Source organism: Uloborus diversus, chromosome 7 (genome assembly GCF_026930045.1).
Source record: "Uloborus diversus isolate 005 chromosome 7, Udiv.v.3.1, whole genome shotgun sequence".
Taxonomy (NCBI): Eukaryota; Metazoa; Arthropoda; class Arachnida; order Araneae; family Uloboridae; genus Uloborus; species Uloborus diversus.
This window is the reverse complement of record NC_072737.1, coordinates 109,489,707-109,506,475: the sequence shown is the minus strand read 5'-3', so window position 1 is coordinate 109,506,475 and position 16,769 is coordinate 109,489,707. Positions and strand designations below refer to the sequence as shown.

The following is a 16,769-nucleotide window of genomic DNA, read 5'->3' as shown; positions in this document are numbered from 1 at the left end:
CCCCTCAATATTTTTAGACCTGTGAATAGTAATATACTGGAAGAACTTTAGCTTCCTATTTGAACTGAAAGAGGGTGCTCAACTCCCAAACTAAATAAGAGTGGGGAGGGGGTTAAAAATAAATTGAACTGAAAAAACAATGCTACATGTTATAATATGCACAAGTAATATGCATGTACATTACAATAAAATATGTATTTACAAAAAAAAAGAGCTGGGGAAATTAAATGTTTCTAAATTTGTGACATTTTCTATGGTATGGCTAATTGGCTAATGTTAAATTGAGGGGTTATTGAGCACCCTCATAAAATTTGAGTAAGAAGCTATAACCTTTACAGCATAATACTCTTAGTAGGTCTAAACCAAATAGGGACCGTCCTGGACTCAAGCTGAAAAGGAAGAAGCAGTTACCTTTGGTGCAGAATCGTAATCATATTACAAATATGAAAACAATTTCTTAAATTAATTAATCTATAAATATTCTTCAGCAAAAAAAAATAATAATAATTTTCCGCCTGCTTCAAATATTCAAATATCTTGGATTTTTTTCACTTTAGATTTTTAACTTTCTATGCCTTGGGATCTAATTAGAATTTTTATAGCAGTCGTATTTTTCTCTCTTTCACAACCGTTTTACATTTTTACCGAGATCGTTTCTTTCTACCACAAAACTATTTAATTCAGCTAAATGGATTGCAGAAAGGAAATATAATTACTCTTAGAACAACACTTCAAATTTAAAATCTTCTCACTGTGGTACTTATTTCTATGTTTCTGGTTTTTGATTGAATGAGAGTCTTGAGCACCATTTAGGTGAGAAAAAACAAACTTCTACACCGCAAATTGCAATTGCAATTCAACAGTTGCAACTCGATCGCAGTACGTTTTATACACGTTTCTAACTTACAAAGAATCTCATTTTCATGCCAAAAATGAATTAGTTTTCTGCAGATAAGCAGCAATCACATTAAAGCTTTATTGAAAAAATAAAATTCTCGATTTCAAAACAAATAAATCAATCAATAAAACCAAATAAATACAATACTTTTCTTATACGAATAATTAAGCAGAAAGTTTGTGCTGACTGAAGGTTGGGAAAAGTCAGTTCAGTCAAGAAAATAAGTGGAAGGATAATCGTGAAAGATCCTGGAAAACCTTTTATTTACGCAGAGAAACTTTTGCAGAAAATAAATTCCAGACTCTCCTATTTTCCCGTTAGTTTCAGTTGTCTCGCACAAACGCTCAAAAAATATAAGTGTACGCAGTGTTTTTAATGCCTCTTTTGTGCCTGTATTATGCATTAAAGATTAGAAATGATCCTGAAATCACGTCTGATATGCGTGTAAATATATTCGACATCGTACGTTTTCCCACATTTCATTTAGTATTAAAATTTAGCAGCGTAAAAGTGAAAAAGAAATAATAATTTCATCTTTAAAATCTGAGATTTTTATGTAATTGATCACAATTATAACCTCCAATGTTTTCATATAGTTCACAACTTATTTCTGATGCCTTAAAAAGGATATTTTAACTAAAACTTTCTGCATAGGAAATCTTCATAACAAATGTTTCTATTTTTTTTTCTTTTTTCCAGTAATTAGAATACATCTTTTCCTCCTTTCTAATTTTGGAAATATATGTATATCCATTTTACCAATTTTGACGAACAAATTTATCTGCTACTCTCTTGTAGTTTAATTTAGAGCTCGATCCTTTTTAAAAAATTACCATTAAAAATATTCAAAAACTCAATGATTGAAATAGATTCGAAGTCATTTTAAAGAAAATATTTCAAAATTCATTTGTACCATTATAGTAAAGTATATCATCGTCATACTGAAAACCAGTGACGGCCATTGGAGCTTTTAGGGGGAAGGGGGACACCTAAAAGCCATGGGACTTTTAGCGGCAGCAAAAATGAAAAGAGAAGGAAAAAAAGCACAAAATTTTGTTAAGACTGGTTTTGAGAATGTTGAAGCAGATAAGTGGAAATTGATGTAAATCTAACAACTTAACTCACGTTTTAAGATTTTGATGACTTTTGTGCCCAATAACTATCTCCGAAGAGACACTTAGACATGAATTCTCTATGCGAACGAAACCTTGGTAATAGTTTATCAAACCAGTATGGCTTGTTTAAGTAAAACAATTGATGTACTAATATCTAAGCAACGAATACATAAACTAAAAGTTATTGCTTGTGCTAAACAATGTTTCATAAACAGATATACAACGTATAACAAGTAATAATGTTCCGAAAATTTTGACATTTCTGCTTTTTTATAATTTCTAGTTTTGGTTTCTAAATTGGAGAATAAATAAACCATAAAAAAAGGAAGGAGGCGGTTGTCCCCCTCTTTCCCCTTCCCCGAATCGTCACCACTGCTCAATAGATTTTTTCTGTAACAGGACTCTTATCTTCTGATACAAAATTACCATTATATTTTGCCTAAATAAAATTCTATTACTTCGTGCTCATATTTATTCACAATGGCATTAAAATTTAGACTGATTTCATTTAAGTTGTCTGAATTTGACCTCCTAACCATTTTTAGTCCTTTGAGTTTCATTTTATCTTCATTATCACTTAAACAAAACCAAAGGGCACAAAAATTTAGTACATGAACAATGTAACGGGTGTGACTTGTAAGTATATTTTTGCACTTTACGCCTTGAATTTGAATCTTTGGCAGTAAAAATATCACTACATTTTGAATGTACTTGTGGCAATTATTACATATCTTTAAATCAACCTTGAATTTTATGAAAAAAAAAAAAAACCCGAGCTGATGTGTGCATCACAGGAATTCCTTTTACACCAAATTAATGTTATTTCCCCATTATTCGAAAATTTAATTTGATTCAATAGATAACTCTCTAAATATCACCAACAGTGACCAATTTGAATAAAAAAAATCGCCAAATTTTTCGCCAAGTTAACGACAAAACTTGCCGACCAAAAGACTGCTGATATATCGCCAAGTGTCCGGCAAACTAAAACACCACTTGAGTTTGCATCGAAATTAACAATGATTTCCCCCCAAAAAGGTGTCAAACACCTCATTTGGAACATCTGAATGCAACCAAAAAGGGAAGTGCACAACTAGACCCCACTAGGAGTCTACGTACCAAATTTCTACTTTCTAGGACATACCGTTTTTTAGTTATGCGACATACATACGCACATCGGGGAATGTCGGGGAATTAACTCTGGTAATGTCAAAATGGATATTTCGGGTGTCTATACGTTCTTTGGCACCTATCCGCGTGTGGTCGGATTGAAAAAAAAACTCAACATTATTCATTCGGGGATGAGCAAAATGGAAATTAAGGTTGAATTTTGAGTGAAATTTTTTTCGCGAATACAATACTTCCTTTTTTGTAAAAGGAAGTAAAAAACCATTAGTTAAAAAGTGGTAATTTGTGTGAAAAGTCACACTCGCAACATGACAAATTATAATTTTTTTGCAATACAAAACTTTTTTCTTCTAAGAAATTGATTATTTATATTTAAATAGATAAATATAACTTTTTTTTTTCAAAAATATACGCATTACAAACCAATTATTAAATTTCCTGGATTTAAGTAGCAATATATACGTATAAATGTCACACCCGAAAAATAAATTAAGCTCAAATTATACAGTTAATTAAATATAATAACCGTTTAAAAAGAAAAATACAGAACTCTTCCACCACCTCCCCTTTTTCTGTTGTTGCGTTCCAGGCATAATAACCACTTTTGAAGATTTAAGTTGATTCGCCCGGAAAAGATTTTTTGACAACTCAAAAGAAAAAAAAAATGATTTGAGCAAAACTCTTTAAATTAGCTATTTTTTATTAATATGCTTTCTACACTCATGAGTTTTCTTTATTACATGAAGTAATTAAAAAAAACATGTATGAGTTCAGCTTTTTTTTTTTTTTTTTTTTCTTCTTTTTTCAGGTGACGACAGAAATTTTAAAGGTCTTAAAGAGGATTACATTAAAAAGCTTCAGAGAGTTCTGATATCAAAAAAAAAAAAAAAAAAATCTATAGAAATAAGCAAGCCATTAAAAAAGACATGATTATATACTTAGGTAAGTAACCTTACTTATCTTCCACAATCGTTTTTTACCCACTTGATCGGAGCGCATTTTTTACGAGAAGAAAAAGGATAATTTTTTTGTATGTACCTGCGCGTTGTTGTTATTTTTACGTTACTATTTCCTCTTTTATTGGAAGCTGATGTTGCATTTTTTTTCTATATAAGAATAAGACATTTATTTCTGCATCTTATTATATACAGTCATTTTGGGGTAACTTTGATTAACAATTTCTCCATTTTTAATTGACACATTCCTATTTTAATTGTATCGTTGCATCTACTGTCATGAACGAAAACATTTTAAAGCATAATATAATTATTCGAAACGGAAACAAATACAAAAACCGTTTAAAAGTACTCGTATAAGGGTAATGTAAAAAAAATAAAAATCTGGTTTAAAGGTATCCTGCCACTTACGGTAATTATGTAAGAAATGTAGTATAAATTAAGTTAATTTATTAAAAGTAATGTACTTTTGAATCAGAAAAATTAAATTTCTAACTATTTACGAACTTTAATTTTTACTTCCTTTTACAAAAAAGGAAGTATTGTATTCGCGAAAAAATTTTCACTCATAAATAGGCCTTAATTTTCACTTTGCCCACCCCCGAATGAATGTTGAGTTTTTTTTTTTTTCAACTCGACCACACCTGAATATATATGCCTAGGAACGTACAGACACCCTAAATATCCATTTTGACGATCCCCGAGTTAATTACAACGAGTTTTCTCGTGACGTCTGTATGTACGTATGTGCGTATATGTGTATGTTTGTCGCATAACTCAAGAGCGGAATGTCCTAGAAAGTTGAAATGTGGTACTTAGACTCCTAGTAAGGTCTAGTTGTGCACCTATTTTTTTGGTCGCTTTCGGATGCTCCAAAGGGGGTCGTTTGCCCCTTTTGAGGGGGGGGGGGAATCATTGTTAATTTCGATGTAAACTCAAGTGGTGTTATAATTTGACGGACACTTGGCGATATATCGCCAGTCTTTTAGTAGCCAAGTTTTGTCGCCAATTTGGCGACAAATTTGGCGTTTTTTCTTTTTTTCTTTTTTAAATCTGGTTTCAATTTGGCCACTGTTAGTGATGTTTAGAAAGTAAACTGTTGAATCACATTAAAACTGCCAATAATGAGAAAATGGCATTACATTAGAGTAAAAGGAAGTCATGTGATGCACACATCAATTCGTTATTTACAGTACCAAGAGATTTTATTTTCCTATTTATTTATTGTATTTTATGGAGTATTTCTATTGTAGAACTAGAGAATTCTTTAACTTTAAATAAACATTTAAACAGTAGTTCCCAATCATTGTCTTCAGAATCAGTGGATTCTTTAGCTATGCAAGAGAAAGTGGGGCAAAATGAAATACTGTTAAGATAGCTTTCAAATTGAACAAATTGGATTTTTTGTTTTTTTTTTTTTTTTTGAGAATTACAGTACATAAAGGAAGGATAATATATTTTGTGCTAAGACTTGCATTGAAACATTATTTTTAAATTTTGGCAGTAAATTTATAGTACTTTTAAAAAAAAGTGAAAAAATTTTTTCGGTGGGACAAAGGGAAAATTAAAATATTTTTCTAAAAAATGTTTTTTAAATTGAATTTTTAAAATATTTTTTATCAAATGGATGAATAAAATTGCAAATAAATGAATAAATTAATAAAAAATACAGAGCGAATGAATAAAAAATAAGTGAATTAATAAAGGAAGGAATATAAGTAAATTAATTAACGTATGAATACGTGAGTGATATGATAAATTGATAAATAAGTAAACGATGTCAACTATTTCACTTTGACTTATTCACTTTGCCCCACGTGTACTTGACAAATTGTATTAAACCTTTATAATAAAAACATGCCCAGTATTAACTAAATAAGTATTGCGCTTGACCTTCAAGGCATCTTAATCAATATTTAAAGTATTAATCATAAAATTTTTATAATTTTATAATAACAAAATTTATGTTTGACTAACCACAAGAACTTACAGTATGAGTATTAATCAACAACTTACAGTAATGAGTATTTTTGAAAAAGACCCCTGTTATTATATAACTTGATCTTTAGAGCAATTCATTTTTTGACTGGAATCAGGTATGTGTTTAAAAACATAGTTGAAATACTGCTAGATAGGTGACTTTTCAAACTTTCAACCCTTTCACTGCCCCTATATTCGACTTTGCCCTAGCGTTACTAACTTATTTTGAAAAAGAAAATTCCTATCTTTTCATCAAAGTCAGCACTAGACCAGGAACTGTTTCTTTTAAAGTCACAAGTACTGAAGAATATGAAGTGGTGAAAAATAAATCCAAGGTCAAAGTTTCCCTAAATGACTGTTAAGGTAATTAAAGGTTCAATTTTGCCTCTTAATTAATTGAGATCATTAACATCAGCTAACATACCTATTTTTTAAAAGCTAAGCAAGATCTGTAAATACATTCCTCTCCCTTTCTCTGCAGCAAATTGTAGCTTCTGCATCAGTGGCGAGTTTACAGGTTTGGAGGCCCATAGCAATGATTCTTTGGCACCCATCGCCCCCGCATGAGAAAGGCTAGGACAAACGAGGTAAAACACGGATACAGCTGGGAAGGAAAAGGAATCCCGTATAAGAAAAGTGAGATAAAACAACTTTTTGAACGTAAATTCGCAAAACTTGACGAGATCGCGTAAAATTTTGGAAAAAATATGGATTGTAAAAAATCGGGGGGGGGGGCATAGGGGCTTCTTTGTCTATCACTCTTAGATACAAGTACTTATTGGAGCCTCAATGTTTCCAACTCAGATTGACCTCCGGAAACTTACTAATACTTTTCAATTTCGAAACCTTTTGTTTTCTTTTTTTTTTTCATACTTAGATGAAAGTGTTACCTACTAGAAATAACCATAAACAATAGCCCGGCTAAGTTCCAATTTTTTAACTCATAAATAAAAAAAGTGCCTTGTTTAAGGAAATAAAAAAAAAGGAAAACCTTTTAATATTTAAAAATCGAGGCCAATTTAATATCAAAGTAGTTATTTTATTTGTGCAAACAATCAGCTATTTTAATGATTAGTGGGAGTATAATATTAAGCTCTCTTAATTAAAGTACGGCTTAGTTAGTAGTTTCAAATGTATGTTAAAAAGTAGTATTTAGTAAATTTGAGGATATACTGGCAATTTATAATTTTGATAGAATGACTATTATTACAGTATTTACCCTCCATCATTTATTTTCACCCCAGAAATAATGACATTGATAAGGTCTGTTACGGAGGTGAAGGATTTTCCATTAATGTGTAGGCCTAATAGATACATTTTTCAGGGAAAATTTTTCTTTCTTCGTTGCCGCAATCTGCACATGTCAAGCATATGAAAACATAATCACTTCTTTTCTTTTACATCAATTTACATCCTTGAAATTCAAGTTCACGGAGGTGAGAAGTAGGACTCGACCGATGCATCGGCCTGGCCGATGCATCGGCGCCGATGGTTCAACAATTTAGCCATCGGCATCGGCATCGGCGGCCGATGCTAACTTGCGGGAAACATCGGCCCATCGGCCTTAAAATACATCGAAAAGCCGATGGAATTGGCCGATGTTTTTGAAAAAAAAAAGGACCTTTGCTGTTTTACTTTTTAATACAAAGTAAAGAGAGTTATTGTTTTCATATAAAATTGTTTACTTAAATTTCAGTATGAATTTCTATTTTAGTCACCCCTCAAAGAGTTTTTAATACTGCATTCAGATTACCAAACAAGTTAATTATTGCGTTGTTTCTTGCAGCTGGATGTACGTATATATCTCTCATAAGTCATAACTCTAAGATGGTAAGCTGTAGAAGGTAAAGTTTTCGCATGTGGGGTGTGCGTACGTTCCAGTTGTGCACTTCCTTTTTTGTTTTCGATCGGGTGTTCTGCAAAGCCGGTTTACTTACTTTTTATAGCTATTAATTACTTATTTCAATGCAAAACTAATCTAGCCTCTCAGACTGACAATCATTTGGTGATATATTGCCGAATTGGAGATCATGGAAACAAATATGAGATGGTGAAACCGGTTTTTGTGTCATTTTGGTAGATTCCTGTTGAACCGACGGTAAATTTTTAATTTTTCAATACTTGTAATATGAATCACAGTAATGCAGTCTTTTCTGTATCGCTTCAGCAAAGTTACAAGTTTGGGGCCCGTCGAAATACGTTTTGGGGCCCTATTTCTCTATCACGGAAGTTGTAAAACATTTATCATAAGCATTTTTGTAACTCTTACGGTGCCCCTATAATTATGGGGCCTCCCGTGCAATTGCAACATTTGCTATATTTTAAATCTGCCACTGCACGTCAAAACAAACTCCGGTGCAAGTTTTAAAAGTTTTTTTCTGCTCCATGTTTATGATTATTTTAAACTCTATTTTTCACGACTATTTTTTGAATTTCCGAGAACACTTGCGTGCCCCTCCTCCCACTCCCTCAATTTCTGAAATTAAACTCTAGTACTAACTAATACTTCTGAGCTCTTTAAAGTAACACCATTCATAAAATTAGAGATTTTTTTTCAAACTTAATTTATTGTTTAGAAATAATCTAGAGCATTAATGTAAGAAATTGATTAAAGACGTTTTGAATGGTGACATAATTCGAAAATCAAAAGGTCTTTTGAATTTTTTCTTCAGAAGTGCTGAAGTAGATTCAGAAACTCTTCCGAGGCGTTGGTGGTAGCGGTTCTGTACTAAAAAAATGAGGCCGAAGTTGGGGCCGAAGTGTGAGTTACTCCAAAATCAGTGGGTGACTCCTCCCCCCTTAACCCTCCCTCGTCGTTTCAAGCATTTCTTAAATATTTATAGCGATTATTTATTTTCGTCAAGAAATGTCATTTTGCGTATTTGTCATACTCGTTTCACCTATATTTCGTAATGCGCCATCTTTTTTGCATCATTAATAGTGATCGATGTTTTTTCTGTTGTAAGTAAATATTTTTTTGTATTTATATAAAATCAATGAATAAGTTATTTTTGTTTTTATAGAAACATTTCAAGGATTTTCTATTATGGAATTTTTTAAATTTCAGAAAGTTATTCTTAAATTTAAAAATTTAATTTGAACTTGTTTGTAAAGCTTCATAAAAGATTAAGCAATCAAATTGTTCAATATTATGTGTGCAAACATCAGATCAAGTAGTATATTTATTCAGTTATTAACTTGGTGTAAATATTGAGTTTGTTTATTATAGCTGCGTTTTAAGAACCTCGCTCTTTTTATGACTATTTCTTTTTTCAGCAAAATGTATGTCACTGTAATAGCTTTTATGAAAAATGCAAACTTTTCTTTTCATAAATTTTAAATAGGTACAAAAATATTCCTATTATGATTTAATATTGTAATTTACCTGTTACCTTTTTTGGTTAATTTGATGACTAAAAAATGTCTACGTGCAATCTTTCCACTTTAATTGCGTAATTTGTTGACGGTTTCATAGTTTTATTCTTTTTTTTAATGATTAAACGACATAATTTAATGTTTTTAAACTAATTTTAGTGTACCTAAATCCATACATTACTACAATATTACTGAAATCTTAGTTATATGTTCAATTAAAAGAAAAGAAAAAAAAAGAAAAAAACAAATCAATTGGTTATTAAACAGTCTTTTTGTTTTTCTTCCTTTTTTTTCTTTCTTTTTTTTAGCTGTTGTTCTTGCTCTTTCATCATACAGCAGTCAAAAAAGGAGAAGCATAACTACACCCTATACATATTGTACGAAGTACGATCCAAAAGTTCGGGGACAAGCTGTATAGAACCTTACCCAGAATAGTTCACATTACCGAAGCACATCCAACTTCAAAAGATCACCTTGAGGGACTATGTACTTCGTCCAGTGTACATATAACTTTTGGAAACACTCCTGGAAGCCATTTTTCGCTACCTTCTGTGATGCAGCTTTATCTTCTCCTGACGGAAGAAAACGGCGTCCTTGCAAATGTTTTTTTGCTGGGAACAGGTAAAAGTCACACGGAGCTAAGTCGGACGAAACGTTGTGTTATTTGTTTGTCATATCAGAGTATTGACCAATCGAACCGTGCATCCTCAACATGAAAGTCGCCTTCTTCCCCACGATGAAGTTAAAAGCAGCAACGCAAGAGGCTTTACAGGAGGTTGCGTAAAAAGTCTTCCAGGAGTGCTTCGAAAAGCTGTACGAACGTTGGCAGAAGTGCATAGTCGTCCAAGGTGACTATTTTGTAGATAGATGTGCTTCGGTAATGTGAACTACTCAGGGTAAGGTTGTATACAATTTGTCCTGAACTTTCAGATCATACTACGTAAGTATGTGTTTTCAACTTACTATTTCATAACGTTTTTGAGTGACGCAAGTTTACGCGCATGAAGACATCACAAGAGAATTTGCGATAATTAACGGAGGAGGCGTTCAAAATGGATATATCTATATGTTCTTAAATACATATGCATGTACAAATGTGCCGGAAAAACTTGTGAACTTTAAACTGGGTGATCGTAAAATAGAAGTTTAGGTCGAAATCTGATTTTTTTTTTGTGATTATACGATTCCTTATTCGTAGAAAGAAAGTAAAATGAAATGAATCAGCGATCCTTTAAATCCCTGATAATCTTATCCATTTATTTTTGTTTGATTTTTTTTTTGCCATCGGCCGACGGCATCGGCCATCGGCCATCGGCAATCGGCCATTTGGAGGAAAACAATCGGCCATCGGCCATCGGCTGTCTTTGAACAATCGGCCAACAATCGGCATCGGCCCATCGGCCAAAAAATGCCATCGGTCGAGCCCTAGTGAGAAGTCAGCATAACCACACTAAGTTTTTAAAGCAAAATCTCTCTTCTTGTTTTGCGACAAAAATCTCACAACTTCAACTACAGCTGAAAATGAGCAAGGGGACTTCCTCGTATCATGGAAAATAAAATTTGATGTCATTACTGTCACGTGTTAATGAAGAATGGCATTTTGTATTTAGGTAACGTAGGTGAATATTTATTGTGTGACGTGGCTCCTTGTCCTACTAAAATGATAAAAAATTAAATATACCTAAACAATTAGTATTTGACATACTTGTGAAAGGAATAATAAATAAATAAGTATATACTTTTAATTAAACAAGTTATTAAGCAACATAAACAGTCACATAAGGTGATAAGGTGTGTGACATGCCACGGAGGTGAGAATTCACATGTTGTGAACCAAAAATATACTAAAATAAAAATTAGTATTAAAAAATTGTTGGCTGGTTAAAATAGATATATTTTTTTCGAAGTTAAAAATCATTGTTAAATGAATTGTTCCTAAAAGTTTTTACTGTAAAAGGCGTGTGACAGAAAAGTTACCCGTTTTAAAGAATGACCTTATAAGGAAGTAAAGAGTTGACTTTTGTACATAAGCAAAAATAAGTCAATGTTACACGCATAATCAGCAATGAAACTTGTGTCAGTGTATTTCGCGGTTCTAAGACCCAAGCCCTCTTTCTCGGTACAAAAGATGGTAGCCTTTGGAATCATCCGAGTAGAAATTTACGATGTTTACTCTAAAGACTTTCAACAGAAGGTTCACACATCTTTTGCATTCAAAATGGGGTTCCTTCTAAAGTCGCAGCGTTTGTACAAAATTTGTACTGCTATTTTTAGCTTCACAATGACCTTTATTTAGAACTCTTCTGTTGCCATTGGCAATCATTCTATCAACATTGATTGGATGTCTACATTAGTAAAATTACCAAGTATAGTAGAGCCTGGATTATCCGAACCTCGTTGATCTGGATCGCTGCACAATCCTGATTATATTTGTAGCCTTTAGAAATTATGTTCACTTACGTAATAACTTAAAGTAATGATAAGAAGAGGACGTTAAAAATATTCGCTTTCTATTTCAATCAATTAATTCAAACGCCGTACTAGTTTAAAACGAAAGATAGAGCTCTAATTCCTAGCTAAAAATGACGTGAAATATTCTTTTTAGAGTTTTCAAGCTTTTGTAAACAATTCTATTTACGTTTGATACAAAACATGGTTTTTTATCGAACTAAACCGAAAGTCTGCTTATTTAGGCATATGTTTTGCTTATTACCCGGATTTTCCGGATTTTTGACCCTGTCTCCACCTCGAGTTCGTCGTCTTTCGTCCCCGTAATTCCGGATAAACGAGTTGGTACTGTAATACACGATGAGTAGATGCTAGACTGAGATGACAGAGTTTAGAGCATGAGAAAACTATACACCCAAACCTGTTTTTAAGCGGTGGATAGGGACCGCATAAAAAATTGCATTAGAAAAATTGTTCAAAACTTCACGAGTAGCTTTAAAAAGTTGTTTTCGCAACACAGTTATTTTTTTTTTTTAATGCGGAGGATAGGGACTGCATAAAAAAAGTCTCACATAGAAAATAGCCCAAAAACTTACAAAATTGTAATATTTAAACGAAATCAAAATAAACCAACTGATAATTTTTGCCATGAAGTCGAACAAAATTTCCCGAATAAGAAATTTTTTGGGAGGTCACAGTGACTTCCCTCCGAGGTGCCTATGTCGTCAATTGGAAGATACTACCTCGCACTTGTTTTAAAAATAATTTCGTCAATTGAATCCCAAACTGATTGAAATTTTAATACACCGCATAAAAAAAAATTCGCAAAAAAATAAATAAATAAAAATTAAAAAAAAAAACGCATTAAAAAAAAAAAAAAAAAAAAAAAGATCGCATAAAAACAGGTTTGGGTGTACTTCTTGAAAATTAAATGATTTTAAGTTTAAGAAGTAAAGTAAATAAATTTACGATGGGGGAAAATAGTGGAAAGAGATTTCATCGAAGTCCATTTCCTAATAATATTTACAAAATCTGCTAAAATAGGTTTAATTACAATGATTTTCAGAATACATTTTTGTAATAATGCATTTCGCGGAAAACAATTTTGTGGGAATCTCACAGGGTTGGTGGGAGGAAGGGATTCACCAAAAGAAAAGGTAATTTTGAACCAATCTTAATTACATTTGCTAAGTATTTGTACAGTAAAAGACCAAATATTTTATGAGATGGCGTCTCCTTATGTACTCCTCCCCCCCTCACCAAACAACAGCGCTACATGCTTGAAAATATACTAGTCGATGTTGAATTAAGAAGTTACCCTTCGCAATCCTTATAAGACAACGGGTGAAATGAATGCGGCAAACTGACGTTAACATGACAGTTCATTTCAAAAGTTAATAAAAATATTTTTTACATGCAATGAAATCAATAAATGAATAAAAACTAAATGTAAAAGAATGTAGACATCATAATAAATATAAAAATTTTGGCCAAAAAAAGGGGGGGGGGGAGAAGATTTTTTAGATGTTAGTTACTTTGTTCATTTTGCGCGATTTCGGATTGAAATGATGAAGGAGAAATGATAATTTTACTACGTTTTACTATACTTCCGTGCTAAGCGCAAAAGTGAAATCTGCAGTTGAGTTCAAATTGAGAAATTGCAGTTTAAAGTTGTGTGTCTTCATGTATATTTGATTCAGATGAAACTTTTTCAGAATTCCTAAAAAAAAATATTTCTCATCCACAAATGACAATAAGATATTGTATTAGAGGAAAATATGTGACAAAGAACCACCTGGTAAAAATAATTTAATTTTGCCAAAATTGTAGATACGGCTTTTGTGCTTAACACGGCAGTATAGTCGTCGTTTCTTTCCAAGTTAAACGAATAGCAAGATGTAGCTTTTGTGACAACGTTCATGATCGTCATATACGAATCTGAGGGTGGGAAGAATAATTTGTTTGAAATATTTTCGTAAAGCTTTTTATTAGTAAATAAAAATTAAGAGAAAAATACAACTACAGTTTTATTTTTTGCGCACTTTTGATTATTACACATCTCGTGGTATCAAGAACAAACCAAGCAAATTTCAACAACGTAATTTTTGCAAGAGGTTTAATTTAATGATTATTTTATCTTATATAATAGCAAAATCGACCGAACTTGACTTTAGCAGTTTTATTTGACTTAACAACAATCATACGGCTGTAGAACAAAATCTCATAAAATAATTTTCACAAAATGTTTATGAAGCATGTTTTTCTTCAATTGAATCAAAAGAAAATATGAAGAGTAACAAAATTTTCACTACGCTGTTCAGTCTCAAAACGATTTGGAAAAATAAGATATGTTGAAAATGGTTTTAGCGAAATATTTGTTGCACTTAATAGCAAAAAAAAGGAAAAAAAAGTTTTTTTTCCCGATTTTATTAGTTTTTGTAGTTTTTTCTCACTTTCTTATTCGAAGAAGTGGTAAACGATGAAAAGGTTTTACTCATAAAATCGTTGTTCTAGCGTTTACTTGAATCTAAGCCATGAGGCTAATAAAATTAAAAAGTTTGCTATGTCGCTATTTGTCTAAACTGTCTGGAGATTGAATGTTAAAACGTCTGATGAAAATAGTTTTCCGTATACATTTATTATACGCCTGGAGTTCCTCAACTTTTCCGATTTGCGGTACAATTTGACAAATTAAAATTATCTCCTTATCTCTATCATATATATTTTTATTGGTATTGTGGACACTTCTCAGCACCCTTTGTCTCTGTTTGTGGCACCCCAGGATACCCCTGGAGGGACCCCTGTTTGATCAAGTTCAATATTAAAAGATAGTTGTCCGTTGTGATGTTGTCGGTTTTTGCGAAGGTCATGAGGTTTGTAGTAATATTTTTTTCCCTTTCCTGTGGCATAATCTCTTCAAAATTCCGATGATAGAACAAAGAAGCTTTGCGTTCATATTTTTAACAGTGTGCTTAGTATTAAGATACTCTAATGGGGGGAAAAATATTTTTTTCAGTTATGTGGCTGAATCAAAGTGGTGGAAGTCTTAGGCTTTCTAGTGTTAATTTCAAATGATACTGAGCAGTTTATATAAAACGCATATTTTTAAAACAAACTGTAATAAAATATGTGGAGAAAAATGTAAAGGTTTGTTGTTCAAAGAATGATGTATCGAATTTTAATTTGAAGTTTTTTTAAAACATTCTCTGTTGTAAAAATTAATTTAAAATATCATTCCTGTAAATCCTTCCAATATTCAAACACAAGTTCAAACCAAGAAATTCAAAATAAAATATTTGATAACTCTATCTTATTAACAAATTAGTTCAATTAAACAAAATTATGACATTTAGTTCACGACGTAATCTTAAATGTAACTATTATGAAATACAAACTAAATAGTTGATAAAGAATCTTTAAGATATTACCCGGCAGTAGAGCCAACACTAATAGGAGCTTGGAGAGCATAGAGAACTCCTGAGTTCCGATACATGTGACATGGGCTGCGGCGGAAAATCGTCTGCTCACAAGGCACGTTCGAGCACTGCGTACCGCACTGAATGGAATGCGAGCTTTTGGAAAAGAGGCCTTTTAATTCATCACTGGGTGGTGGAGGATGCGGAGGAAGAACGACCGAGGCGGCCTCTTTGGAAGTTTTTGCGCGGGAAAAGATTTCACTGAAAAGTTCTGTTCCGATAAAGAAGGGATTATTTTATCACTGTTAAGAAGTTCTAGTGTGAAAGAGTAAAGATCTTCGTTTCTTTACTTGTTTGTTAAAAACAACAGTAGAACCTCTTTTTCGGAAACCGTTTATCTGGATCTTCGTTTTATCCGGATCAAATATATAGGGTTAAAAATGGATCTTATTTACTCAATAATTCTAAACTATGGTGTCAAGAATGGAACATTAAATGCACCAAATATTCGTTCTTTAATAGTTGCTCTTTAATATTTGCTCTTTATTAATCGCTCTTTATATTCGCTCTTTAATATTTGTTCTTTATTATTCGCTCTTTAATATTTACTCTCCATTTTTTGCTCTTTATATTCGCTCTTTAATATTTGCTCTGCATTATTCGCTCTTTAATATTTGCTCTCCATTATTCACTCTTTATATTTGCTCTTTATATTCGCTCTTTAACTCCTTCTTAGATCATAGAATAAACGACCGGGGGTATTTGGAGTGTCAATCCGACACCACTATAGCTGAACTATAAGTGTTTCGAGTAACAATCCTTTATAACTTTGTTACAAAGCATCGTTCTTTGCTGTAATCCAAGATAAGTCTGCTTATTTACGAATGTGTTTTGCTTACTACCCATATTACCCGGATTATCCAGATATTTGTTTATCTGGATTGTCTTTGGTCCCAGTTATTCTGGATAAAAGAGATTGTACTGTACTTGAATGGCACACTAGTCTGACAAGTAAATAAATACTTAAGCACTACTTACTTTTTAGAATTTCATGTCATTGAAAATTTGTGTTTGGTACACGGGAGAAAAACTTGTTTGTTTATATGTGTAGTTATTAAAAAGAACTGGATGAACTTTTATGATTTTACTTCAAGTTATTTGGGGATTTAAAGCAGGGCTATCCAGTCGGAATCTATCCTTTTCCCTCAAAGTCTGCCATTTTGCTATTGTTGCGATGTTGGAGTCGGGCTGCTTTTGGAGTAAAGGGAGTCGGAATCAAAAACTGAGAAATTCCTGGAGTGGGAGTTGGTCATTTTCACTCAGACTCCACGGCCCTGGTTTAAATGGGAAAAAGTGCGTAAAACCCGTAAATGAAAATTGTTTAACCAGTGGATAAATGAAAAATTTTCATTTTGCTTTCTTTTTGAAATTGTACAGTAGGAAGTTAATACTG

At 32.3% G+C, this 16,769-nt stretch overlaps 1 protein-coding gene across 1 annotated transcript in view; it reads right to left on the bottom strand.

Moving 5' to 3' along the window:
• The window catches only part of LOC129226426 (uncharacterized), a 100,485-nt gene extending 85,036 nt beyond the window's left edge, over positions 1–15,449 (bottom strand). Inside the window, exon 1 of the mRNA XM_054861029.1 lies at positions 15,329–15,449. Within this exon, the coding sequence (XP_054717004.1) occupies positions 15,329–15,368 (40 nt within the window). The 5' untranslated portion in view covers positions 15,369–15,449. The remainder of the gene's footprint in view (positions 1–15,328) is intronic.
• Positions 15,450–16,769: the final 1,320 nt, after the last annotated feature.